Source organism: Podarcis erhardii, assembly GCF_964252035.2.
Source record: "Podarcis erhardii genome assembly, chromosome: 17".
Lineage (NCBI taxonomy): Eukaryota > Metazoa > Chordata > Lepidosauria > Squamata > Lacertidae > Podarcis > Podarcis erhardii.
The window spans coordinates 6,912,430-6,939,282 of NC_138515.1; the positions used below are offsets into that span (position 1 = coordinate 6,912,430).

Sequence of the window (26,853 nt, forward strand, 5' to 3'; positions counted from 1 at the left end):
CTCAATTATTTTGAAATGGTTCTTACGCCATGGCCCACAAACTGGTGTTGGGTGTGTCTACTCACACTTGCAAACATATTATAAGCAGAAATCCTTCCTCGGGGCCTTCAGCAAAGAGACATTGACCATGCTTTCTTGAAATTTCCTACTGCAACAGTGAGGACTAGAAATATACTTTATATTTGAAGTGTAATCTGGCATCCTATGAAAGCTCAGTTCCTTACGTCATGACATATAGATTTGAAAGGGAGCAGTATGTACTCTGCAATTCTTACTTCCAAACTTGCTGGCTCTCTCTATCTATCTCTTTCCCCATCCATCTGGCTTGGAGAGTGGAGATGAGAAAACCGCAGTCTCCAGAGTACGCACACAGAAATCTCAGTTACAGTGGTACCTCGGGTTACATACACTTCAGGTTACAGACTCCGCTAACCCAGAAATATTACCTTGGGTTAAGAACTTTGCTTCAGGGTGAGAACAGAAATCGTGTGGCAGCAGCAGCGGGAGGCCCCATTAGCTAAAGTGGTGCTTCAGGTTAAGAACAGTTTCAGGTTAAGAACGGACCTCCAGAACGAATTAAGTACTTAACCCGAGGTACCACTGTAGTTAGTTAGTTAGTTAGTTAGTCAGTTAGTTTCTCTCTCTCTCTCTCTCTCTCTCTCTCTCTTGTGTGTAAGTGGAACCCATTGAATACCACTTGCTTGGTAAGGCTCATGAGTTCTTTTAACTTTCCCACTGTGTTGTGACCTTGAACAAGACCACATCCCCACTCCTGTGATTATAGCATCTTCCTGGAGTCTTTCCTGGAGACTTCATGGGCCAAAAAGCTTGCAAAGTATTTTTGAGTGCTTTGGGACGGAAGAGATCTAAGAGCCAAGTATTGACTTGCTGTCTGTCCACTGTGTGGCCTTATATCAGCTCTGTTAAGGCTAGGATGTGGGCTGATAAACAAGGCAGAGACATTATCTCTGTCTCCTTGTACTCCGACCTTGATATCTGCATAGCACCAAACCAGGCTTGTTTTCTTCCTGGAAAATGTTATTGCATCATAGAATTGTAGAGTTGGAAGGAACTCTGAAGATCATTTAGTCCAACCCCCTGAAATGCAGGAATCTCAGCTAAAACATCTATGGCACCCTCTGCCTTAAGATACACTTAACCACCACACACATTTGTGTGATGTTTTAATTCCGAGAATCATTCCTGATTCTGATCCTACCTGTGAGATTCGGATGTTGGATGGCTTTGTTTGACCCAACAGCAGAAAGATTAAAAGAGAAGGCAAAATAATTATTTCTATTTTACAGTATCTGACATGCAGTCAGAACCTTAGCTACAGAGTCTTGAGGTGGGTCTAGTCTCCTTCAGGGTATTTTGGGCTCTTCCCTTAATGTTAGATTTACATTATTATTAATATTAAGATTTTTTTAAAAAATGCATGCCTTTGTATCCAAAGACATCTCTTATGCGAAGAGAGATGGCAAAATATGCAGGCAGTGTTCTGCTTGTGCAGTCGGAAGCAAATCTGTCTGGCCAATGCATGTAATGCCTGACAGACACAATAAAAAATATGTCGTTAGAATAATGTAATTAACTTACAGCACACAATCCTTTTAAAAAAATTAACATTTTTATTTACATTTTTAATACAGAAACAAAACACACATCCCTTTCCCTCCACCCACCAATTATACAACTTTCGTACCAGTAACGACATACAGTACAACTAAATACCTAGCGACTCCCCTTCTACCCTTTTCATAATTTCTTTACTTTTCTACTAAATCGCATATTCCAGATTTTTAACCTTCAAATTTCTTCCTCTGTTAATTTCTATTTGCTCCTGTTCCGCTGGATTTACTCAAGAAAGACCTGCTAGGTTATTTACTTGTTTATACCGGTTCTTAAAATATTCATTGAACTTTTTCCAGTCCTCCTTATATTCTTTTTGCATCCTTTTCTCTTATCCTATTCACTATACCTGCCAATTCAGCATATTCAAGCATTCTAAACTGCCATTCTTCCTTAGTGGATACCATACTCATTCTCCACCTTTGTACGGCACACAATCCTAGGTGTGTTTAGTAAGTGTGGTTTGGATTGCAATGTTAGACCGTTTGTGTTAAGTTGTGGGTGAACATATCAGCAGTGGTGTAGCGTGGGTTATCAGCACCCGGGGCAAGGCAAGTAATTTGCGCCCCCTAACCCATGGATTTGCGCCCCCTAACCCGTGGATTTGCGCCCCCTAACCCTAACCCTCAGATGTTGCGCCTGGTGCGGCCGGCCCCCCCTGCACCCCCCACGCTACGCCACTGCATATCAGACGACACGGCGATTCTTCAAACAGCTCTTGTTTATTCACAAGCCAGAACTGAACTGAACTGAAGGGTTCAGTCAGCCTGCTTATATAGAGCTCCAGTACAACGTAACTGTAACAATTTTCTAAAACTATCCAATCACTGAATGTCACTTTCGATCCCTTATTTGCATAACTATCTACAGTATCCCCCTACTGGCCCAGGGTGAGAACTTCAGTACATAACAGTTTGTATTTAGCACCTTCCAGTTCGGGGTAGATTTGAGACATCTTGCTGCAAAATTTGTGCCTAAAGGTCCGCTTGCAATTTGTATACAGATCAGCAGAGGACTTTGCTGAAGCTCTTTTGAGTTCCTGCTTAGCATTTCTAAACCTTAGAGCATGCAGGGCTGGCCTTCCCAATAACATGGCTTGCTTGGAGTGCAGAATTCAGCAGTTGCCAATTTTCTCCTGCCAACCTCCATCTCTTCTGAAGTTAAGCCTGTTATTTGAATCTGCCTTTTGCTTGGGACTTTTCCCCTCTCTTTTCAGTAGGCAGAGCCAAGGTCTGAGTGGTTGACTCAAGGAATCAGCATGAAAGTTGTTAAAATGATTTGCTTTGGCCCTTGCTGGGATTGTTTTTTCTTTTCCATTGGCCAAAATATTATTTTGCAGTTGACCTATTCTCTTGACATAGAAGATGTCATTGCATGACAGCCCGTTGCTTTTTGGCGTTTGGCATATTCAGCGCTCATGTGTTTGGGTCAAACATGGAGCTGCCTCAGAAAATAGCATCCCTGAATTGAGTTCTTCCCTGTTGTCACTTTTACCTTGTGTTATGACATCTGCTTGTGTGTTTCCCCACTGGAAATGCGCAATGTAACCAGGTAAATTGTTCCCTATACAGTGGACGCTCAGGTTGTGAACGTGATCCATGTGGGATGCACGTTTGCAACCCGCAGTGTTCGCAACCTGCAGCGGCGCCTCTGTGCACGCGTGGGTTGCGATTCGGCAGTTATGCGCATGCGCAAAGCACGATTTAGCGCTTCTGTGCATGTGCAACTGCCAAAACCCGGAAGTAACCCATTCGGGTTTCGGCGGTCCGTAACCTGAAAAAACGCAACTTGAAGCATCTGTAACTTGAGGTATGACTATATTGTGGAGGAAAAGAAAGAAAACTCAACACAGAGTTTCTCTTTTCAGTAGTAGCCTTGTGTCAATCTGAATCTAGTCCTATGCTTAGAATACTTGTAGTCTTTTCGGTAAGAAAGAGAGGGTAGGACTCAGCGAATACTGTTGAGGCTCTCCTAAAATGTTTGTGGGAATTAATGTTTTGTGGTTTCGTTTATCCGATTGCTTTGTGTGGTTTATTTTGAGCACTCGGAGAGAGGGGAGGAAGACAGCAAACCACACAAAGCATTTCCCTCCCCAGTTGGCAAAGCTCATTTGACATTAGCATGAAACCCAGTAAGGTGGAAGGCTAGCCCAACAGATGCAGCAGGTGTCTTCTCTAATAACCTTTAAACACTTGCCGAAAAGTTTTCTATTCAGGGAAATTAAGAAAATCAGTTTCTGTGGTAGCTGGTTTGTAATTTTAAATCTTTATGTGGTTTTTATTGTGCATGGATAAAAACTGCTTTGATATTTTGTTTTATGAGATTACAGCATACAGGTATTTTTATAAATAAAGAAATACACTGAGTAGAGATGGCGGGAATGGCCCAATTTACACTTCCCAAGACCATAAACAGCTATTCTTTGAAATTTGCACTTCTCCAAATTTTGGGATGCAGTTCTCCAACCAAAATGCATGTATTAAAATGCTTATATTGGGGGAAAGTGCACAAAAATGAAAATGTGCTTTGGTGACAGTAACATGCAAAATGCACTCTATTAGAGAAAATGGATTGAAAAATTGACTGTTAGGGGAAATGTACACTAAAATGCTGGCAAATTTTGTGAGGGCTTTAAAAAAAAATATCACAAACTGTAATTAAAATTGCAAACTGATGCGGAAATTTGTTGACGTGAATTTAAGATTGTGAAAATGAGAAACTGAGGGATTTACAGATCCATCTATTCCTAACACTAATAACAGACTACACGGAACATCTGTGAGGACTGGAATAAACTCAGAATCTAGCCTGTTGCCCCTGTGTTTGTGGCCCGCTGTGGATTTAAAGCAGGCTACACTAGATAATGTGATGTAATTAAACTTTTGGAAGCAGAACACCAGGTAGTTTAGTTACATAAGCAGTATATTCAGAGAGGTTTTCAGACAGTATTAACTTTCTTTTCATCCCCCAGCATGCATGCATGCATAAAAATAAAAGTTGCTTAGCTACGGTGCTGGAAAACTTCCTCAAATCTACAGCAACTGCAAGTAGGATTTTAAAACAGGATTCCACGTTGAAGAAGTGATAAATGGCTAACTGGCTTTGCTGGGGTCTGGGCTGAAGAAAAACCCCAAATGCTTGCTTCAGCATTGGTAAATTAATGAAATGGAAATTAAGGTACAAGAAGTTAAAGGTGGAATAATGAAATAACTTTATTATGTTTAAGTTAAAACATATAAGATTTGGGTTACAATAGTTTTGAAATTAGGCAACATGATAAAATGAAAGATACAATAAGTCTGGAAATAAATTAACAAATTGCTGATACTTTGTACTACAGAGAATGCAGGGTTTGGAGGTTGTGGGAAAGTCCAATAGATGGAAAAAAGGATTATGGAAATTTGTAATCTCTCTATTGTATTTTTCTATCTATGTCTTTATTTCTTTTTTCTGTACTTCATAAATTTAATAAAAATATTATAAAAAAAAAGAAAAAAGAAAAAAGAAAAACCCCAAATGCTTTTAAACCCTGCTGAAAAGTTTTCTATTCAGGAAAATTAAGAAAATCAGTTTTCGTAGTAGCTTGTCTGTAATTTTAAATGTTTATGTGGTTTTCACTGTGCATAGATAAAAACTGCTTTGATATTTTGTTTTATGAGATTGCGGCATACAATTTTTTAAATAAATAAATAAATACACTGAGTAGAGATGGCGGGGAAGGCCCAATTTACTCATCCCAAGACCATAAACATCTATTCTTTGAAATTTGCACTATGTGTTATTCGACAACCTTATGCAAAGAAGCTTCCCTTTTAAAAAACACGTTATTGATGCTTATAAATTTAAAATTTTTACTTCAAGCCCTGGCAGCTGAATGGTGGTATAAAAGCTTCCAATGGACGGGCATAGCTCTACCCTAATTCACAAAATAGCAGTACTCAGATATGAGTCACGTGTAATATAGACAGCTTGTTCAAAGGTAGTAGAAAAATCCTGCTTTCTGCTTGTACAGTCCTACAGCGGTACCTCAGGTTACAGACACTTCAGGTTAACCTGAAGCGGTACCTCAGGTTACAGACACTTCTGCTAACACGGAAGTAGTACCTTAGGTTAAGAACTTTAACTCAGGATGAGAACAGAAATTGTGCGCTGGCAGCGTGGCAACGGGAGGCCCCATTAGCTTAAGTGGTACCTCAGGTTAAGAACGGAACACCGGAACGAATTAAATTCGTAACCAGAGGTACCACTGTACGTTTGTTTTTGAACAGCTTAGTTCTCGAACGTTTTGGCTCCCAAACGCCGCAAACCCGGAAGTGAGTGTTCCAGTTCGGGAACTATTTTTGGAAGCCGAACATCTGACAGGGCTTCCGATTGGCTGCAGGAGCTAATCAGAAGGCGCGCTTTGGTTTTGAACGTTTTGGAAGTGAAACAGACTTCTGGAACAGATTCCGTTCGACTTCCAAGGTACGACTGTACTGCTCCAGCCCTCACACGCCACCCATTGTCTCTGCACCATTCTCAGCACTGTGGCTCATGTCGGAGTGTTGCTGTGTGCAGCGCATGTCCAAGCTAACTTGGGGCAAGCAAGCCCATTATGATTTGCCAAACAGGCTCAAACTAGGCTTATTAAGAATATGATTAGAAGCTGCCTTTTTTGAGAAAAGCAGAGGATTACCCTTCTCCATGTCTTTTCTCCTGTGTAATACCTTCCTGTACCTTTTGTTTTGTGAACTCAGCCACATGTCCTTGGGTGGCCCCTTGCTCCCACTGTTATGGAGATTGTTGTGTCAAGGGGAGTGTACTGCCCTGACTCATTTGTTTCCCTTCTTGCATTCAGACAAAGTTCTCATATTTGTTGCGAACATAAAGAAATACTGGCAAGGATCCAAGAGGTCGATATTCTCAGTAGATCTGGTGGTTAGTAGTTGCACGTTGAGTGAGGAGACAGACTCTGCTTATCAGGGTTCGAAATTAGCATGGCACCAGGCACATTTCACGCCTGAAGATTCTCCATTTGCGAGCACCTCAAAAATCTGGGTGCCATTTTTTGTGCCTGGCTGACACTCAAGATTCACTGAAATGTATGTGCTTTGAAGCCTCGAAGTACAGTTGTACCTTGATTCTTGAATGCCTTGGTACTTGTGCATTTTGACTCCCAAACGCCCCAAACCCGGAAGTAAGTGTTCCAGTTTTCGAATGTTTTTCGGATGCCGCACCTTGGTTTTCGAACGTTTTGGAAATCAAATGGACTTCCAGAACAGATTACGTTCGAGAACCAAGGTACGACTGTATATGTTAAGGATAGACAATACCTTCAGGAGTTTAACAATAAAGAATAGAATGTTTTGAAAACTGAAGTACGGTACCAATACAGTGGTACCTCGGGTTACATACGCTTCAGGTTACAGACTCCACTAACCCAGAAATAGTGCTTCAGGTTAAGAACTTTGCTTCAGGATGAGAACAGAAATCGTGCTACGGCGGCACGGCAGCAGCAGGAGGCCCCATTAGCTAAAGTGGTGCTTCAGGTTAAGAACAGTTTCAGGTTAAGAACAGACCTCCAGAACGAATTAAGTACTTAACCCGAGGTACCACTGTATTTTTATTTTCCACACCAAATTAAACATGTATTAACATTTTCTGTTAAAAATGTGATATTAACAATGTGTCACTTAAGTGAATTGCGTATTAGTTCCTGCTTATCAAAATAATAAATAAAAAGTGTTGCCGATCACCCCGCCCCCCCAAAAAATGGCGACAAGACATTCTGTTTTGGTGCCCACAGGTCCCAAAAGCCATTTGGCTCCTAGCTTTTCTATCACAGTTTCTATCACTAACTCCATAACTATGCAGAACCCAGGGCATTTGGAAATAGAACGATGTGCTCCAGTTCTCTTTCTTTGTCTGCTTTCAATGGGTCTTGTACAGGGGAGATTCCTGGTGGATTTTGCCTTGTGTTAGTGTGGGGAAGGGGGCAGTTTCTACTTCCAGACTCCAAAATGTTATGGGTTAGACCAGGCACTGGCAAACGCGGCCCTCTATATGTTTTGGGACTACAACTCCCATCATCCCTAGCTAACAGGACCAGTGGTCAGGTTTGATGGGAGTTGTAGTCCCAGAACATCTGGAGGGCCGAGTTTGCCTATGCCTGGGTTAGACCTATGAGTAAGGCTGGCAAGGGGACACACTCATGTGGGCATCTGGGCAGAGCTACATGACTGGCACCTCATAACGGACAGGCCTACACCTGCAAGCTCACTTACCTGGTGAAATTTAGGCAGGGAGCCAAATGGATAGATCAGCGTATGGCAAATAAGCCTTGTTGCTGTTATGCAATCCCTAAGTACACATCTCTTCCTTCCTGCCCTGACAGGCTCTGCACTGTTTAACCTAGCGCTTTCTGAGTTGGTTAGTGTGTGTCTGGGCTGCGTCATTTCAGACAGTGGGTAGGGGCTTGCATGGCAGATATTTTCCCCCTTCTATACCAAAAAAAATATAAAATTAATTTGCATAGAAAGCTACCTTGTTGTTACCTTTATACAATGGACCCTCCGGATACGAATTAAATTCATTCCAGGGGTCCGTACTTAACCTGAAAAGTCCGTAACTGGAGGTGCTGATTCTGCACACGCATGTGCTACGATAGAGCGCTTCTGTTCACACATGTGATGCACAGAGCACTTCTGCGCATGAGCGCATGGCAAAACCCGTGGGTTTGCCACATTCGCCACCCGAAAGTCATGTATCCAGAGCGTTACATAACTCGAGGGTCCACTGTACCTCGCTTTTTACTCCAAGGAGCTCAAGGTGGTAGACGTGGTTCCCACTTGCGCCCTGCAGCGTTGCAACAAACTGATGAAGTCTGGTAGGTGGAAAAATGATGAAAGACCCAAAGCCACTCAGTCAGCATCATGTCTGAGTAGAGATTTGAAACCTGGACTCACAGCTCCTAGTCTGACACAGGAGCCAACACACCTCAGTGGCTCTGTTGGGAAAGGTTCTATCCTTGACCTGCTAGTTTTCCAGCTGCAGAGAACTTTGCGTGCAAATGCTCAGCTGTTGCCGAAAGTGGTTCAACCCGGACACGTTTTTTACCATCTAAATGCGTGTTCGGTTCCGCCTATTGGGGCCAGCACTTACACTTGCTTTCGGTGTTGTTTGGTAATGTTTCGCCTGCTCTCTTCCCCTTTAGGATCAATTTGACACAATTGAGCGCCACACTCAATGGGGCCTGGACCTGATGGACAAATACGTCAAGTTTGTGAAAGAGCGGACCGAGATCGAGCAGGCGTATGCAAAGCAGCTGAGGTAGGTATTATGCCTGGGTTATTACGAGGACGGCTGAGCCTGGCAGGGAATGGCAAAGCTTGGGACGGGCCATGGGGAGGGGAAGGGGAAGGGATACATCGCCAACTGGTCATTATGCTTGGCATTGGAGAATAGCAGTTTGTCAGGGAGAGCGAGGTTTAAAAACTTGCTCCTGAGGTGCTTCATAGATTCTAGAATAGTGTAGAGATAGTGGATGGAGTGACTTTTTTCTCCCCTTCTCAAGATACTTGGCTAGAATCAAGTTGATTTTTCATTCGGTTTATGATGGACAGAACAATGAAGTTCTTCACACTGTGAATAATTGTGGAATTGCCACAGGATGTAGTGATGGCCACTATTTTAGATTCAATAAAACAACGACACAGTGACACCTTGTGTGGCGTTTGCCCTCCTCTGTGTGTGACATCATACTGGGTCATAAGGAAAGGGAAATGATTAACCAATAGGAACCCAAGGGGAGGAGTTAGAGATAGAGTTGTTAAGAAGTCAGTCGGGAGGGAGGATAAGTCTGTGGGTTGGGCCAGTTTGATGTGAGAGAGTGAGAGAATCTGTTAAGAGGAGTCAGTTAAACAGTTGGGATAATCATTTAGAAGGTATTAGGAAGGTATAGGCCGGTAAAGAAACTAAGGTTAAGAAACTGACAAGAAAAAATATCTGAAACCATAAACTTGTTAATGCTTATAAAATAAACTTGAGAAACGGGTTGGTGGCAGCGGGGAAGCGAACACAGTGGTGGCCCAGGGATCAATAGACCGTCAAACGTCCGGGGACCCTGTGTGATCACCACACCTTGGTTCTTGAACAACAACAACACAATGACAACTTGGTTCTCAAACCCAATCCATTCCTGGAGTCCATTCGACTCCTGAAACCATTTGAAAACCAAGGCATGGTTTCTGATTGGCTGCAAGAGCTTCCTGCACTCAAGCGGAAGCCATGTCGGATGTTTGGCTTCTGAAAAACATTTGCAAACCGGAACACCTACTTCCGGGTTTGTGGCATTCAGGAGCCGATTTGTTCGGGAGCCAAGCCATTCGAGAACCAAGGTACCACTGTAATTGCCATCATCTCTTATTAAACCCATCCTTGTGAATTGATCTAATTCTTCTCCCCCCATCCTGCCCCCCAATGCTTGGAGGCACTGCTCCTCCAAATACTAAATGTCGGGGATAAACAGAAAAGGGCTTCTCCTTTCATCTCCCACTTGTGAGCATCCACTGGATGCAGGATGTTGGATTAAATGGACCTTTTGGTCAGAGCCAGCAAACCAGTTCTTAATTGAGGCTTACAGTTTCATTTCCAGCATCTGCTCCCAGGTCTGTTTTTATTCATTCTCTCTCTCTCCTCCCCTACCCCTATCCCCATGATTCATTGGTCCAGCCGAGTTCCCAAGCAGCTTTGTCCAACCTTTGAGACACAGTCTCTTTTCTCTCTCACCCTCTGTCCCCGCGCTTCTTAAAGCTGTCTCCTTCCCAGCCACTTGTTCCAGCTGTCCCTGAAGCAGAGCCAAAGACTCGCTTTGGACAGAGCCGTTTGTCCGGGAAGACCCAAAAGAGTGTTGAATTTCTGGCTGACTCAGTACTTCAGGGGCCATCCAAGTCCCTTTGCTCTTTGGTTGGATCCTGCGACACTCATTCCTACCACCACCACCACCACCCAGTCTGCCGGTCTGGATGACCAGGCAAACTTGGAATTGGGAGCAGAGTCCTCCGAGGTGATTGAACTGGACAGCAGCAGCACAAAAGTTGGCTGCTTTGCTTTCCCCTCCTCGTCGTCCTCCAATAACTGAGTTGGTTAGTCTGTTCTCGTCCCACCACTGCTCCCCACCTCCCACCCATCCTTTTCCACGAGTTTTACTCCTTTTAGAGTCAAGAATTACTCATTTGGCTCCTTTCCCTTAAAAGGGTTTCTCCTCTCCTCTTGAGCCCTAGAATTGCAAAAAATTCAGAAGGACACAAGTCCATCAACTGCGGGCTCCTTTATACCTCAGCCTCCTGCCACCACTTCATGCACCGTTTGCCAAAACCACAGGAAATAACTAAACAAAGCGTCCGCAGAGCAAGTACAGTTCTTGCTGTCCTCCTGTTGCTCCTCTTCTGAAGCTCACTTGAAAGCTACAGCTGAGCCTAGCGAAGCCTGTTTCCTTGGCTGAGCCGTATAATGAAGCTACGAGGCGCACCTCTGTGGGGAAGCAGCTTAGGGGCTGCCAGAGAGAATGCCCTCTCCCTGGCCACCCCATGCCAGGGCCTTTGAGTGCAGAGGAACTACCAAGAGGGAGGCCCCTGCTGATCTGACCATCTGAGAGGCTCTGTGGGACAGGAGGCAGCCTTTCATTGGCTCCCAGTACGTTTCCGAGCACAATTCAAAGTGTTGGTCTTTAAAGCCCTGAATGGCCTCGGCCCACTGTACCTGAGGGAGCATCTCCACCCTCATCGTTCTGCCCGGACACTGAGGTCCAGCGCTGAGGGCCTTCTGGTGGTTCCCTCATTGCGAGAAGCAAAGCTACAGGGAACCAGGCAGGGGGCCTTCTCGGTGGTGGGGCCCGTCCTGTGGAACGCCCTGCCAGCAGATGTCAAAGAGATAAACAACTACCTGACATTTAGAAGACAGCTGAAGGCAGCCCTGTTCAGGGAAGTTTTTAATGTGTGACATTTTAATGTATTTTTAATCTTTGTTGGAAGCCGCCCAGAGTGGCTGGGGAAGCCCAGCCAGATGGGCAGGGTACAAATAATAAATTATTATTATTATTATTATTATTATTATTATTATTATTATTATTATTATTTTATTTCAGGTATTTGGAGTCTGAGTTATTTAGGGCTTTAAACACTAAGGTGAGCACCTTCAGTTGGGCTCAGAAATGAACTGGCAACCAGTGCATTTGTTTCAGAACAGGGGTTGTATGAGATCTCAATGGAACCCCAGCCGGTTCATCTGGCTGCAGCTGCTTTTTGGACCAACCGAGGTTTCTGAATCATCTTCAAGGGCAGCCCCATGTACAGCACATAGTGAAAATCCACTCTGGAAGTTACCTGGCTAAATCAGGTGGTCCTTGTTTGGTCCTGCAGACATTAGAAAAGAGTTTACTTGTCTTATGGAACAACATGGACACTGCTCCAAAGGGAGTGTTTCCCTGTTAGAGCCAGAGAGGTCCTTTCCGTCCTTTTGGTACAGCATATATATCTTTTTTCGCAGGCTGGAGGTTAATTATTATTTACTTCAGTCTTCTGTCTAGCTTTGTAAGAAAATCCTGTTCCACATAAAAGCGGCTCATCTTTCCTTATTTTAAAATGCATCCCAACTTCTTCTTCATCATCATTTTAGTTGTATGCCGTCTTTCCATAGTTAAAACAATACTCAAGGCTGCTTACAACATTGACAAGATTTACATAATTACCAGCGTAACAAAAGTCACAAGCAATAAATAAAACACATCAAAAAGTACCCAACCAAATGGAAAACAATTTCCACATAAATCATAAAATCTAAAACTAAGAATATGGCATTAGTATCAATCACAATTTAAAATGACATAGATAAAAAATAAAAGCTATTTAAAAAACAAAAACGGAGCCCTCTCTGCTTAGCAGCAGCGGCAGCAGGCCTTTATGGAGCCTGTCAGGCCTTGCCCCAAGCCTGGTGGAGAGAGGCAGGGCAGGGCCCTTCAGGTTCCCAGCAGGTTAGTCCTCGGCAGCAGGCTTGATTTTCTCCCTCTTTCAAGCTCCTGTTGTGGGTCTTGCCAGTTCTGCTGTGTATTTCTAATATTTGAAGAAAAATGAATTGGAATTAGGGGGGGGGGGAGCCTACTTTTGAAAACAAAAGATTGATGTGACCAAACATCCCACATGCACACTTTAGAAAAGATAAGAAAGATAAAATATTCGCTCAGTATCCAGCATTCATGGGAAATTGTTGTATAAAACATTACCAGCTTATTTAAACCTGTCACATTTGATAAGAATTATCTCTGGGATGTTCACCTGTGCCAATTATCAACACTTCCATCTACACATGACTGGAGCTGCTTCTTATAGGCCTGCTGTCCAATTTTTTACCTGGCTCCTGTTTGATTTGTCAGCCCTACGGTGCAGCAAAATGAAACAAGGTGACAGGATGTCAGCCAATACATGAAGGCAGGAGTTTGATGTCTGAATGATATAAGGAGGCATTGGGAGGGTGGGGGGCACAACGGGAGCTCATCTTCAGGCAGCAAAATGCCTTTGGCTAGCTCATTTTCACTCTCATTTATAGGAATCTCGTGAAGAAGCATCTTCCCAAGAGGACTACGCGAGAAGACCCAGAATCAAAGTATGTCAAGTGCATGTTTAGCTGCAGCGATGCATGCGATATTTCTACTCAGTGCTACACATTTTTGAGGCAAAAGTACTCTGACCACAAAAACTTAGCTCAGTGGTTCACAGACTTTTGTGCTAGCAAGCCTTGGGCTCTTTGCAGGGCCGACCACCCAAGCAGTCATTCAGTAAAAAAAGGTAAAGGACCCCTGGACAGTTTAGTCCAGTCAAAGGTGACTATGGGGTTGCAGCCCTCATCTTGCTTTCAGGCGAAGGGAGCCGGTGTTTGTCCACAGACAGCTTTCCGGGTCATGTGGCCAGCAGGACTAAACCGCTTCTGGTGCAATGGGGCACCGTGACGGTAGCCAGAGTGCACAGAAACGCCATTTACCTTTCTGCCACAGCAGTACCCATTTATCTACTTGCACTGGCGTGCTTTCGAACTGAAAAACACTTATGTCCCTGTGGAGATGGCAGTCCCGAATTGGTGGTGCATGCCCTTCTGACTTGCACTGTTTATAAAGACTTGAGGAATGAGATTATCACCCCTCTTTTATTGTCCATTCTGGGTCGCCCAACCACTGCCACTGCTTGATCTTGGCAGATCAAGATGAGCAGGTGACAACAAAGGTTGCAAGGTTTTTGCTGGGGCAATCAGAATAAGATCCACCATTTGACTATTGATTCAAAACCCCAAAATGTATTTTATGTAATTGACTTTTATTTCTATTCTTTGTATATTGCATTGTTGTTTTATTGCTATGGCTGATGGCCGACACAAATAAAGATTTATTCATTCATTCATTCTCTGCTGCTGGGCACAACCTTCCTGCCTTTCCTCTCCTTTTCAGGTTCTGCCAATATCAGGCCTTCCTTCAGGTGGTGAAGGAGCTGAACGACTTTGCAGGCCAGCGTGAGCTGGTAGCTGAGAACCTTCTAACGCGGATCTGTGTGGAGGTTGCCAAGTACTCGCAGGAGCTCAAACAGGAGAGGAAGTCGGTAAAGTGCTCCCCTGCCTTTGTAGGGTCAAGAAACTCTGCATAGTGGTCAATCGGGGGACCAAATCAGGTTCTGATTCTGCTGCCCAGGGGTCCTGAAGAACAAAACCATTCAGGTTTACCTCTCTGCAGCAGCGTAGTATGGGTTGTCAGCACCCGGGGCAAGGCAAGTAATTTGCGACCCCTAACCCGGGGCAAGGCAAGTAATTTGCGCCCCCTAACCCGGGCAAGGCAAGTAATTTGCGCCCATAACCCCTAACCTGCCGCCGCTGCCAGCTTCTTCTTGCTGCTGCCTGGGCTGGGGTATTTACGGTAAGGTAGCCACGGCAGCAGCGGCAGGTCCGTGTCAGGTGATCTGAGGCGAAAAATGCAACATGGCCCAGCAGCTGCAGCAGCATCAGCGGCGGTGGGGCTGTGAGGAGGGGCTGCCTGGCGCGCCCACCGCGGCCAGCGCTGAGAGCCGCTGCCTGCCGGACGCCTTCAGCCCGGACGCGTGCACAGCTCGTCTGTTCCGCGAGACATGGGGCTCTGCTACAGCCTGCGCCCGAGGCTCTTCGGCAACTCCGGAGGCGGCGAGCACGCCCCCCCAGATGTTGCAGCCGGTGCGGCCGGCCCCCCCTGCACCCCCCACGCTACGCCACTGCCTCTCTGTGAGGGGCTCTTCATATTTTGTGCTCTCCTGGCTCTCTTGCTGCTTGTTCAGCAGGAGTTGAAGGCATATCGTCCCTGGCCTTTTTGCCTTTGTGCATACAGAGTGGAATGCTTGGTCATCTGCATCATCTGTGGGGAGAGCTTCCATGCTACTTCCAGATGTTCCTGGTGGCTGCTGGCATTGGCGTAGAGATTTTTTATGTACTTACTTATGATGGCCAAGATCCAGAGAACTGTGAAACTCAGTTCTGTAAGCCCAAGAGGACTGTAGATCTGTTCTTAGTTTGAGCAGCAGCCACTGCATGCTGTGTGGCAAACTGCTTTCAAAAACTGTTTTTGACTGCTGAGTCCACCATGCCTTCTTGTAAAGTACCCCCCCTTAAAAAAGCAAAACAACCACACCCAATTTTGGTCCATCTGTCACTCTTCCATCAGGAGAGTGTTTGTTAACAGTAAAAGCACAATAAAATAAAATAAAACAACAACAAAATCAATTTGAACAACATAACAAAAAGGGGACACTAAAAATATCACCTTGTTGTTGCTAAATTCTCCATCAGCAGTGTTGACTTTTGAGTCACTGAGGGTTGGGAACTAGGATAATGTTAAAATTAGGCAGGTTTTGGAGAAGAGGGCTAGCAATTAGATTCAGGATTTGAAAATAGCGTAGCCACTATGCTGTCCACATAGTGTTTTAATCTGTATTTATTTATTGCAGTATTTCTGTATGACTTTTCAAAATTAAGTTCTGTGGAGCAGTCTGCATGACTTCAGCACAGTGGGACTAGAGTACCTGATTAGGAAGTAACCTTGAATTATGAGTACTTCTGGTTTTTCAAGCTGAGGTATCTCCTTTGAAGCCCACCCCACTATGTCCCAAACTCTCTTTTTCAGATTGTAGACAGTAGGGACTTGGACCTGTTTGGGGGCCCATTTCTTCAGTAAGTTTTCTTAGGGTTGTAGTGTTCTGGTGAAAAGATGGGAAGAATTGGGTAGATCAGGTAGCAGGTAGGTGCCGGAAGACTCTCTTGGTAGTAGCAGGTGGCCTTTTGCTCTTTCTGAGGTACTTTAGTCATCATTTGAAAATGATTGACAGAACTGTTTGGGTTCTGGCAGAAGCACCATGACACTTCTAACAAAGGCTTTCATTCTGTAAACTTTCTCCTTCTCCAGCACTTGCAAGAAGGCCGAAGGGCTCAGCAGCAGCTGGAGAACTCCTTCAAGCAACTTGAAAATGTGAGTTGTTTTTATCTTCAGCCTAGCTCTACAAGAGTCCGAGGCTCATATGCTCGGAAGACCTAAAACAACTTCTGTGGATTTGGCCAATGTTCGGAGCAGGAACACAGCTGTGGAAGGGTCATTGATCCCTTTAGAATTCTCCAAACATTTAGTGAATGGAAACATAGGCTTTTTTTCACCAAGAATGTTTCCTCTGTCCTTTTTTCAAAATTAAATTTGGGGATGACAGATGGAGGAAAGCAAGGAAGAGGACAGAATCCAATGCACATGGAAAGAGAGAGGGGAATGCACAAGCTGTAGCACTGGCTTTATTATGGCATCAACCATAGAATCTCCTGTGTTACCTTTGGAAGTCTCCAAGAACTTCTCAACTTTTGTAAATCATCCGGGGGGGGGGGAGAGACCCCAGCTTGGGCTATGCAAGAACAAGCCTTTATGAACAGCAGGGGCGCAAGCTTGCCAGAAACATCTCTGGCGTTGTTGCTAGTGCTTTGTTCTTGTTGCATAAAGGGTTTTAAGAGAAGATTTCAAAGAAGGTGCAATAGAATGATGTGCAAATAAGCCAAGACTGAAACCTTGGAAGACCACAAGGATCTCTTGTCAACTTGTAAATGTTTTTCTTTGTAGGGGTGTGCATGCATTAGATGTAGACTCAAAAAGAAATAGTACACTTGCTCAAGTTTCCCTTAAAGCAGAAAAAAGTCATATTATAAAACCTTGCATACATTGAATTTCCTTCCTGCATACATTCACACGCAGGTACAGTGGTGCCTCGCAAGACGAAATTAATTCGTTCCGCGAGTTTTTTCGTCTTGCGATTTTTTCGTCTTGCGAAGCACGGACTTTGGAAAAGCTTCAAAAATCACCAAAGTCTTCAAAAACCTCAAAAAAGGCTACCACACTGCGTGCTATGAGTTGCTCCTTGAAGTGAATGCACGGTTTTAAGAAAAAGGAAACAAACTTGCAAGACGTTTTCGTCTTGCGAAGCAAGCCCATAGGGAAATCCGTCTTGCGAAGCAACTAAAAAAACGAAAAACCCTTTCGTTTTGCGAGTTTTTCGTCTTCCGAGGCATTCGTCTTGCGAAGTACCACTGTACACTCAGTTTTTACATGTGAGTGTGCATGCACTTGCCAAAGCCAGTTCCTGCCTTCCCCATTTTGGCTGTGCAGTGCCTCCATTGTGATTCACCTTCCTACGTTCTACAAGGCACAAACACACTGTTGTGTTTACTTTTCCCCACATGAATTAATGGGGGGAATTGTTTGTGGGCTTTGTTTTACTTTAGAGCCCAGTTTAGAATATTCACTGGGCTGAATTTTAAGCCCTGCCTTAAGCGTAACCTTGAACGTGGAGACAATCTGGAAAGATGAATTAAGTAGCCTTCCAGTTGGTGAACTTCAGTGAAGCTCTTACTGTCTAAACTGGGAAAGGTCACCTGTCCTTCTCCACCTCTCCTCTCCCTGTCCACTGGGGTACAATCAATTGTACCTGAATTATTCCCACCCCAATAAATTATGCCCTCTGCCCCCCCACCCCTAAATAAAAGGTGAGATCACTTGGTTTAGTAGCTTCTTTCAAAGCCTCAGCAAGCTTTGAAAGTAGCTCCATAGACCGTGTACACAAACAGCCTTTCCACCCACTCCTTTTCCAGTAAATGTTTGCATGTGTCACTTAATTGTAAGCCTGCAGCCAGAGTCTTTTTTAGTGTTATTGATTGTACTGCACCTTGTTTTGAAAGCCCGTTATACATAACAATCTGTTAACCCCTCCTCCCATTTCCAGCTTTTATTTGAAAGCCCAGAACGGGGCAAACAAAATGGGAGCACTTAACAGGTGGTGTGATTTAATCCTGCCTGTGAAACCAAGAGATCTCATCGCCTAAGTGCGAGTGATGCTCATGTCTGTATCCTTGCAAGAGAGATATGGCAGCATCTAACGCTTTGCGTCCAAATGAGTGTAGCCTTTTGTTAGGCTTGCTGTTGTGGGCCTCACTGTTGTGGGCATCCCTCACTCTCAAAGGCTCTCTCTCTTAACTGCAGAGCAAACGCAAGTTTGAGCGAGACTGCCGAGAGGCTGAGAAAGCTGTGCTGACTGCTGAGAAACTGGACCAGGACATCAATGCTACCAAGGCAGATGTGGAGAAGGTCAGTGCTTTTGAATAGGATGGTACCACTATCCCTAATAGTGTTTAGGAGGGTAACAGAGTCCTTCTGCAATGGAAGTCATGACGGATATTCTGAGTCCCTTGTTTGCTTGTGCCCCGTAACTGACCACCTACCCCTTGGTTTTGCTTATGAAAGCTTTCTAAGCAAACCACAGCTTCTTTCTCCAGTTAGCCATTAAAGCCAAGACGACATCTTTTTGGGGGACAGGGGGCGGGTGGGTATGGAGGACTCCCTGGTCCTGAATAGGGTAACTGTGCCTCTGAATGACCAGGTGTGCAGCCTGGGAGTCATTTTGGACTCACAGCCATCCATGGAGGCACAGGTCAATTCTGTGTCCAGGGCAGCTGTCCACCAGCTCCATCTGGTACACCAGCTGAGACCCTACCTGCCTGCAGACTGTCTCACCAGAGTGGTGCATGTTCTAGTTATCTCCCGCTTGGACTCCTGCAATGCACTCTATGTGGGGCTATCTTTGAAGGTGACCCAGAAACTACAACTGATCCAGAATGCGGTAGCTAGACTGGTGACTGGGAGTGGCTGCTGAGACAAAATAACACTGGTCCTGAGAGATCTGCATTGGCTCCCAGTACGTTTCCGAGCACCATTCAAAATGTTGGTGCTGACCTTTAAAGCCCTGAATGGCCTCGGTCCTGTATACCTGAAGGAGTGTCTCCACCCCCATCGTTCAGCCCAGACACTGAGGTCCAGTGCCAAGGGCCTTCTGGCCGTTCCCTCACTGCGAGAAGCAAAGTTACGGGAAACCAGTCAGATAGTTGTTTATTTCCTTGACATCTGGTGGGAGGGCATTCCACAGGGTGGGTGCCACTACTGAAAAGGCCCTCTGCCTGGTTCCCTGAAACAAGAGCATGCACCACTCTGGCGAGACAGTCTGCAAGACAGTCCTACGGTTTACATCTTGTGGGTTTTTTGGGAGAGCTAAACCCACAAGCCTAAGTTTGGATGACTTACTAAGCCCAGGGGCGGGGAACCTTGGTTCCCCCCAGATTTTGCTGGGTTCCCTTGATCCCTGATCACTGGCCATGTTAGCTGGGGCTGGTAGGAACTGGATTCCCTCAGTGCCTGGAAGGGTCACAGATTCCCCACCTCTGCTGTAGAGCTGACTGTAACCAAAGTATTTCTGCTGATCCATTCCCCCTTACCTTCTCCAGGCAAAGCAGCAGGCAAACCTGAGGAGTCATATGGCTGAGGAGAGCAAGAATGAATATGCTTCATATCTGCAGAAGTTTAACCACAATCAGAGCCAGTTCTACTTTTTGGAGATGCCACAAATCTTCAATGCAAGTCTCTCTAAGCAACTTCCTAACATTTTAGTTTAGAGTTTTCTGCAACTCCCTTTAGCCTAAGCCATCCTTCAAAGTAGCCCTCAACAAACAAAGTAGCCCTCAACAAAAAGCCTTAGAACAGCATTTTAAAATAAACCTTGCTCTATAAAAATCAACCATCTAGCGATTCTTCTACGTGAACCAACCTGACTTGCAATTCCACACTAATACACAGATCAGAATGCAATCATCCTTCTGCCCTTCTCAAAATTTTGGAATACAGTTCTCTGCTCAAAGAAACGTAACAAAACACATGTATAAGTTTTAAATGCACCCACAAAGCATATTTGTGGCATGTTGTGGGGAAAATAACAAAATGCAAATTTTAATGCAGGGTTTTGTTGTTTTTTAATCACATACTGATGTGGTAACAGGGCAGAACATACTTAAGAACAAATGTGTGTGAAACTAGCATGAACCAGAAACATACTCTGATCTTTCCATCCCTGCAACAAGGGGAAAGAGCAACAGCTCTAAAAACTAGCTGTCCAGCAGCAGCAGATTGGGACCAGCGAACATCAAGGATTGCTAAAAGCTGGAGGAAAAGATAGGCCTGCCTCAGATGACCTAAAATGAAGCAAGCACCATGGAACTTCAGAAAAGGGAGTTCCATAAAACTAGAGCTTCTTCTAGAGCAGCTCTTTTTGTGGCTCCTCCTTGTAGAATATTTTCTCTCTCTCTGACTTCAGATATTAGATAGGCTCTCAGCCTTCCCCCAGAAGAAAATAACTTGGCAGTGGAAGTCATTGGAGACCTATAACACATGTCTTCGTCAGGAAGTTCAGCTTGGGCCACTGCAGCCTTGTTAATCTCTGCTCTGTGGGGAAGGCTTCTAGCATTTGTGGGGAAAGGTGCTGGTTGAGAATGTGGAAAGATCCCACAACAAAGAAAGTAGGAACCTCCTCTCTGGGAGTAATGGAGGAAGGTGGGAGGGTTAATAACCTTTCCTAACTTCACAACTGCCATTCCTGGGGTGGGCTTTAAAAAATAATAATCCTTGAACATTATTAGGGCTGTCACACAATTAAAGTGTTCAGGCTGCAATTATGTGCATACCTACTGAGAGTAAATTCCAAATTGAGCTGAATGGGACTATTGTCTGAGTAAGGCATGCATGGGATCCTTTTGTTACTGTATTTTTTGGTTATGGCATAGGCCCAAGATCTGCTTCAGCAAGCCCTCACATTTCTAGCTAGTTTTCTCCAGAGGCTCCTTTATAACCTGTGCACAGGCTGTTCTTTCGCAAAAAGCTCATTTTAGCAAGGCCTTCCTTCCTTCCTTCCTTCCTTCCTTCCTTCCTTCCTTCCTTCTCCCACCTGAACAACTTCCTCGGGTGCTGTGAAGGTTCCTTTCTCCTGCTTTCCTCTTTAGCTGCCCTTCGTTTCGCTCCCTAACTCTTCTGCTGCCAGATCTGGGCTGTGGACTCTCCTCAGCCACATCTGTCCTGTAATTCTCGCAGTGCAGATGTTACAGGAGAGCCAGACTCTGCTGCCTTGGCTCACATCTGTTGCTGGCCTCTCCGTTGCCTTGCATCCCTTTTTTTAAAAATAAAAATAAAAATACTGTGTAATTTCTTCCATGTCCTGTGTGCTGCCTTGCTCCTTGCTTCCTGTTGCTTCCTGTTTTCTCCTTGCGTAGCCACAAGTGTCTTCTAGTTGGGGAGGAAATAAGAGCACTAACTCTGCTGACCTTGGGTCTTTGGTTGTTGTTGGGCTACAACCCCCACCCCACCCCCTCACTATCTGCTATGCTGGCTGAGGAAGATGGGAGCTGTGGTCAAGGATCCAATGTTTGTCTAAGAGAACTTGCCAGGCCCCTTTTTAGCTCATGTGGGACACCCAAAAGATCTTCAGTGATAGTCCCTACTTCTTTTGCTTCCTGCATCCGGGAGGTGAGGGGGCAAAGGCTGTTCATAATCTCAGCGAAGCCTTGTTTTCCTTCCGTCATGCATCCCACACCAGTCTGATAGTTCTTGCCTCTCACTTACCGCCCACCTCCCAGCAACACTGCTTTGAGATGCTGACTTCTGAGCCAAGTGAGGGTGTGCATGCCAAAATCCCAGCATTCACTTGATCGATAAAGTCTCTTAGATTCTGGCTTGCTGCCTTTAAGCCCCACTGCCCGGTGCCGATGCTTTTCACAGCATATACCGTGTTGGTTTTTTTTGCTCTATAAGGCTCACTTTTCCCCTCCTAAAAAGTAAGGGGAAATGTGTGTGCGTCTTATGGAGCGAATTCAGGCTGCGCAGCTATCCCAGAAGCCAGAACAGCAAGAGGGATTGCTGCTTTCGCTGCACAGCAATCCCTCTTGCTGTTCTGGCTTCTGGGATTCAGATTTTTTTTTTTCTTGTTTTCCCCCTCCAAAAACTAGGTGCGTCTTGTGTTCCGGTGCGTCTTATAGAGCGAAAAATACGGTAATTGATTAACCGTCTGCTTTAAAACTAAAAATTTTAAATTTGCATTTGTGTACTACCAGAACCTCAGTAATAAGGGCCTCTTTGAGATAACCTGACAGCATACCATAGCTACCCCTCTTAAAAAGGAAAGGTGGTTTTAAAAGGGTTTCTCATTCATTTCCCACTGCCTTATCAGAAAAACTTGAAAAACATAGCTTAGAAAATAAATAAGGCAGTTTATTGCTTCATCGATTAAAATTGATCCATGCCTGTTTGCAATCTACTGATGGCAGCCCTGGAAATGCTAGAAAACACACCCACACCCTTGTTGTCCCGTTCCCTGAAATCTTTGTATCTGGAGACAACTGGGAAGTTGAGCTTGGATGCTATCGCATTAGAACACACCCAGATGCAAAAAAACAGACAAGGAAAACTGATGAGTTATGTGGAGTTGGTGAAGCTGACAGACAGACTTCGGGAAAAGGACAATAGGGATTTTGAAAAAAGAGTGGGAACCTTTTATATCATATTTGCAGAAACAAAGAAAGAATATTGACCTGATGGTAGGATTTAAATAAACATTCACAACTTTATGGATAGGGAACAAATAATGTAACAAAAGGAAAAATATGATATTTGTAGAAAATAGCAGAATATGCTAATGAGATTAATAAATCAGAAATGGAAGCTGAGGGAAGTCCAAAAGGGGGGAGGGAGAGATGTTATGTAAGTTGTGTGTTATATTTGTAATGAGAGAAAAGAAAATTAATTAATTCTTTTTTTAAAAAAAGAGCAAACCTAAATGCAGCTATTATAACAGGCGTTTTTAAATGGCATTGTGCCATTTTAAACTTTGCACCAGCCTTCCCAGTGCTGACTGCAAGGAACAGAGGCTTGATAACCAGACGGGCCTATTCGTTTTGTGGGTGATGAGGGTTATGGTAGGACGGGGGTGCTGAGGGGATCCTAGCTCCCTGTGAGGAACCTTCCCTCTCTAATTCTCAAGTTCTGATTGTCCCTTTTGTGTGTGTTGCTCCCTTCCTTCCCCCCGTTCCTAGAAGCTGCAAGAGATGGACGAGCGGCGGACACTGCGCCTCAAGGAAGGCTACAGCATTTTTTCAGAGACGGAGCAGCAAGTTATGCCCATTATTGGGAAGTGCCTGGAGGGCATGAAGGCGGCAGCAGATGTGGTGGATGAGAAGAACGTAAGTGCCTCCCGGATATCTTAAGGCAGCCCTGTTCAGGGAAGTTTTTAACATGTGATATTTTACTGTATTTTTGGTTTTTATGGAAGCCGCCCAGAGTGGCTGGGGAGGCCAGATGGGCGGGGTATAAATAATAAATTGTTGTTGTTGTTGTTGTTGTTGTTGTTGTTGTAAATTGTTGTTGTTGTTGTTGTTGTTGTTGTTGTAACATTTCCCCTGTGTACTGCAGAAAAGTTGGTGTGCTGTCAAATAACCGCTGTAGTCCATGCAAGTTAATAATAATAATAATATATATTTTTTTAATTTATTTATACCCCGCCCTTCTGGCTGGGTTTCCCCAGTTGCTCTGGCTTACAAAATAGATAAAACATAATAAAGCACAGTGGTGCCTCGCAAGACGAAATTAATTCGTTCCGCAAGTTTTTTCTTCTTGCGAGTTTTTCGTCTTGCGAAGCACGGTTTGACATAGGAATGCATTGAAAATCAATCAATGCGTTCCTATGGAGACTGTCCGGGGACAGAGGGGAAGGCAATCTTCTCCCCGCCGCCCCTTGCTTCCCCTCTGTCCCCGGAGATTGCGGGGCTGGCAACGGGGAGAAGCGATCTTCTCCCCGCCGCCCCTTGCTTCAAAAGAGGTCCGGGGACAGCGGGGAAGACGCGCTGCGCTTCCCCGCTATCCCCGGAGCTTGCGGGGCAAGCTTCGTTTTGTGAAGCAAGCCCATAGGGAGATGCGTCTTGCGAAGCGGCTAAGAAAACTAAAAACTCCTTCGTCTAGCGAGTTTTTCGTCTTCCGAGGCGTTCGTCTTGCGGGGCACCACTGCATCAAACATTAAAAACTTCCCAATACAGGGCTGCCTTCAGATGTCTTCTTAAAGTTGGATAGTTCATTATCTCCTTGACATCTGAAGGAAGGGTGTTCCACAGGGCGGGCGCCACTACCAAAAAGGCCCTCTGCCTGGTTCCCTGTAACTTCACTTTTCACAGTGAGGGAACCAGCAGAAGACCCTCAGAGCTGGACCTCAGTGTCCGGGCTGAGTGATGGGGGTGAAGACGTTCCTTCAAGTATACCTTGGATCTCAAACAACTTGGAACCCAAACACTGCAAACCCTGAAGTAAGTGTTCCGGTTTGCGAACTCTTTTTTTACTCACATTTCAGTTCACAATATGATCTCTGAAAGGCAGGATTTACTTGGTAGTTACATAAGGAAAGAGTAAGTTTATCTCATAAAAAGACTGAACTCATGTGCTGCTGGCTGAGAGCCAGCAGACAGCAAAATTACATTAATAGAACAAAATGACTGCAGGAGAGCAGTGTGGCAGCAAAAGATCATCAGGAGAGCAATAAGAGACAAGACAGAGAAAATAGCTGCATGGCTCTTTTGTGGAGTCAGCCAGAGCCACATGCAGGGAGAGGAAGCTCCATACCACAAACTCAGTGTACTCTCAAACTACCACAAAATTTCTGCCATATCCTCCTCTGGTCCTCAGCAGGACTGATAATGGGTGTCCCCAACTCCTGCTCGTTTGTACTGTGTTGGCTCAGCAGCGCAACTGGGCTGGAGGTGGTTCTGTTCCTCAAGGTCACTCAGAAGGATGTTCTTCTCCTGCAGGATTCCCAGATGCTGATTGAACTGCACAAATCGGGCTTTGAGAGGCCAGGAGACATGGATTTTGAAGACTTCAGCCAACCCATCAATCGTACCTCATCAGACAGCAGCCTTGGCAACCCCCGTGGCACCCTCGATGGTCGCCTGGACCCCCGCCTGCTGGGCAAGAGCAAGGGGAAGCGCTGGCCCTTCAGCAGGAAGAGCAAGGTGAGGACTGGCATGGAGGGCCTGGGACAGCCTGGAAAAGGGTGGCCGGGAAGCAGGCTGGATAAAAATCAATGATTTAAAAATAAATTTTAAAAATTCAGATTTTTAAATTGGAATTTTTAAAAAATTTAAATTGGGTTTTTAAAATAAAATGCTTTTGGAGGAAAAATCTTTCTAAAGATAGTTTTCTATTTAAGTTACATTATAGTCCAAAGGCTGTTCATCAGGAAATAAGGATTTGTTTTAAGTTTTTCATGTGTGCTAAAACTCAGTCTAAGCTTCTTCTTTTAAAGAAAGAAAGAAAGAAAGAAAGAAAGAAAGAAAGAAAGAGAATTTGTTTAACTACATCAGTTAACATGGATACATATGCTATAATGTTATTGTTTTAGCTAAATAAATTGTTTAAATTGTTATTAAGGAAACGATTATTTTTCTCCTTCCAATAAAGTACAGCAGAAAAGTTGTCCAAATATAAACAGTTAACTTATTAAACCTCACAATAATTTCATAATTATCTGTCTATGTATTTCTGATAGCAGAACCAAATCAGTAATTTTTGATATAACTGTAAAAACTACTCTGAAAATTGATTATTCCAAAAATGAAACCTTCATCTGGTTGTAAATATTAAATGATTTAAATCAAGTCTTACTGACTAGCGCAGGCTTCCTCAAACTCGGTCCTCCAGATGTTTTTGGCCTACAACTCCCATGATCCCTAGCTGGCAGGACCAGCGGTCAGGGATGATGGGAATTATAGTCTCAAAACATCTGGAGGGCCGAGTTTGAGGAAGCCTGGACTAGTGATTTAAATCATGATTTAAATAGTGATTTAAATCAATTTGATTTAAATCAAATCCACCCTGCCAGGAAGTATTCTCCTTCTGCCCTCAACCCATTGGCCCTCAGGCTTGTGGGATTCCCATAGCTACCAGGTTCTGTTCACAGATCAGGTTGTGAAGTGTGATTGAGTAAAATTGGGGGAAGGGATTGGGGAGAAGAAGGGTGATCACCACAGTGTTCATCTCCTGGGTTCCTCTCCAGAGTGCTGGATCTGCAGCAGGTTGTCCCATTTGACCTCATTCCTTCCTCCCTGCCTCTGCCACTTTGCTCGTCTGCCAGGTGGCAGCACAACAGGCAAGCTAGCAAATGCCATGATTTTGCACCTCCCTCCATGTCATTCCACTTTCTGGCTGCCCTCTCCCGTCTCCTTTCCGGCTGCTTGTACTAGCCCTTAACAAAGAGGTTTCTCCTCTAACTTTCTGGGCCTGACCAATGCTTCCCCAAAAGTGGTTTTCTTGCAATAACTAATGGTAGTCACCTCTGCTGTTGGAAGGTCGTAACTTGGCTATCCCTTCCTTCCTGTTATTCAGCCACTGGCCAGGTCAGCCTCCTGCCCTTCGTGTCACCCGGGCTCTCTGCTATGGAAGCCTTGGACCTCTGCCTCTGGAACCTGCTATTCTCGCTTCCAGCTGCCCCTGTCACTCAGAGGAGGGCGTTCCTCTTCCCTACAGTCCCTAGCTGACCCCTGTGTTTGTATTATGGAGATGGTTATGGCATAGGCCCAAGATCTGCTTCAGCAAGCCCTCACATTTCTAGCTAGTTTTCTCCAGAGGCTCCTTTATAACTTGTGCACAGGCTGTTCTTTCGCAAAAAGCTCATTTTAGCAAGACCTTCCTTCCTTCCTTCCTTCCTTCCTTCCTTCCTTCCTTCCTTCCTTCCCCCACCTGAACAACTTCCTCGGGTGCTGTGAAGGTTCCTTTCTCCTGCTTTCCTCTTTAGCTGCCCT

At 44.7% G+C, this 26,853-nt stretch overlaps 1 protein-coding gene across 2 annotated transcripts in view; it reads left to right on the forward strand.

Annotated features, from left to right (window-relative positions):
* Positions 1 to 26,853, forward strand: part of TRIP10 (thyroid hormone receptor interactor 10) — an 84,825-nt gene that overhangs the window by 41,157 nt on the left and 16,815 nt on the right. For both annotated transcript variants that reach the window (XM_081845166.1, XM_081845167.1), the window contains exons 2-9: positions 8,825 to 8,940; positions 13,213 to 13,269; positions 14,105 to 14,252; positions 16,076 to 16,138; positions 18,182 to 18,286; positions 19,477 to 19,605; positions 23,104 to 23,250; positions 24,862 to 25,065. In XM_081845166.1, the coding sequence (XP_081701292.1) occupies positions 8,825 to 8,940; positions 13,213 to 13,269; positions 14,105 to 14,252; positions 16,076 to 16,138; positions 18,182 to 18,286; positions 19,477 to 19,605; positions 23,104 to 23,250; positions 24,862 to 25,065 (969 nt within the window). The remainder of the gene's footprint in view (positions 1 to 8,824; positions 8,941 to 13,212; positions 13,270 to 14,104; positions 14,253 to 16,075; positions 16,139 to 18,181; positions 18,287 to 19,476; positions 19,606 to 23,103; positions 23,251 to 24,861; positions 25,066 to 26,853) is intronic.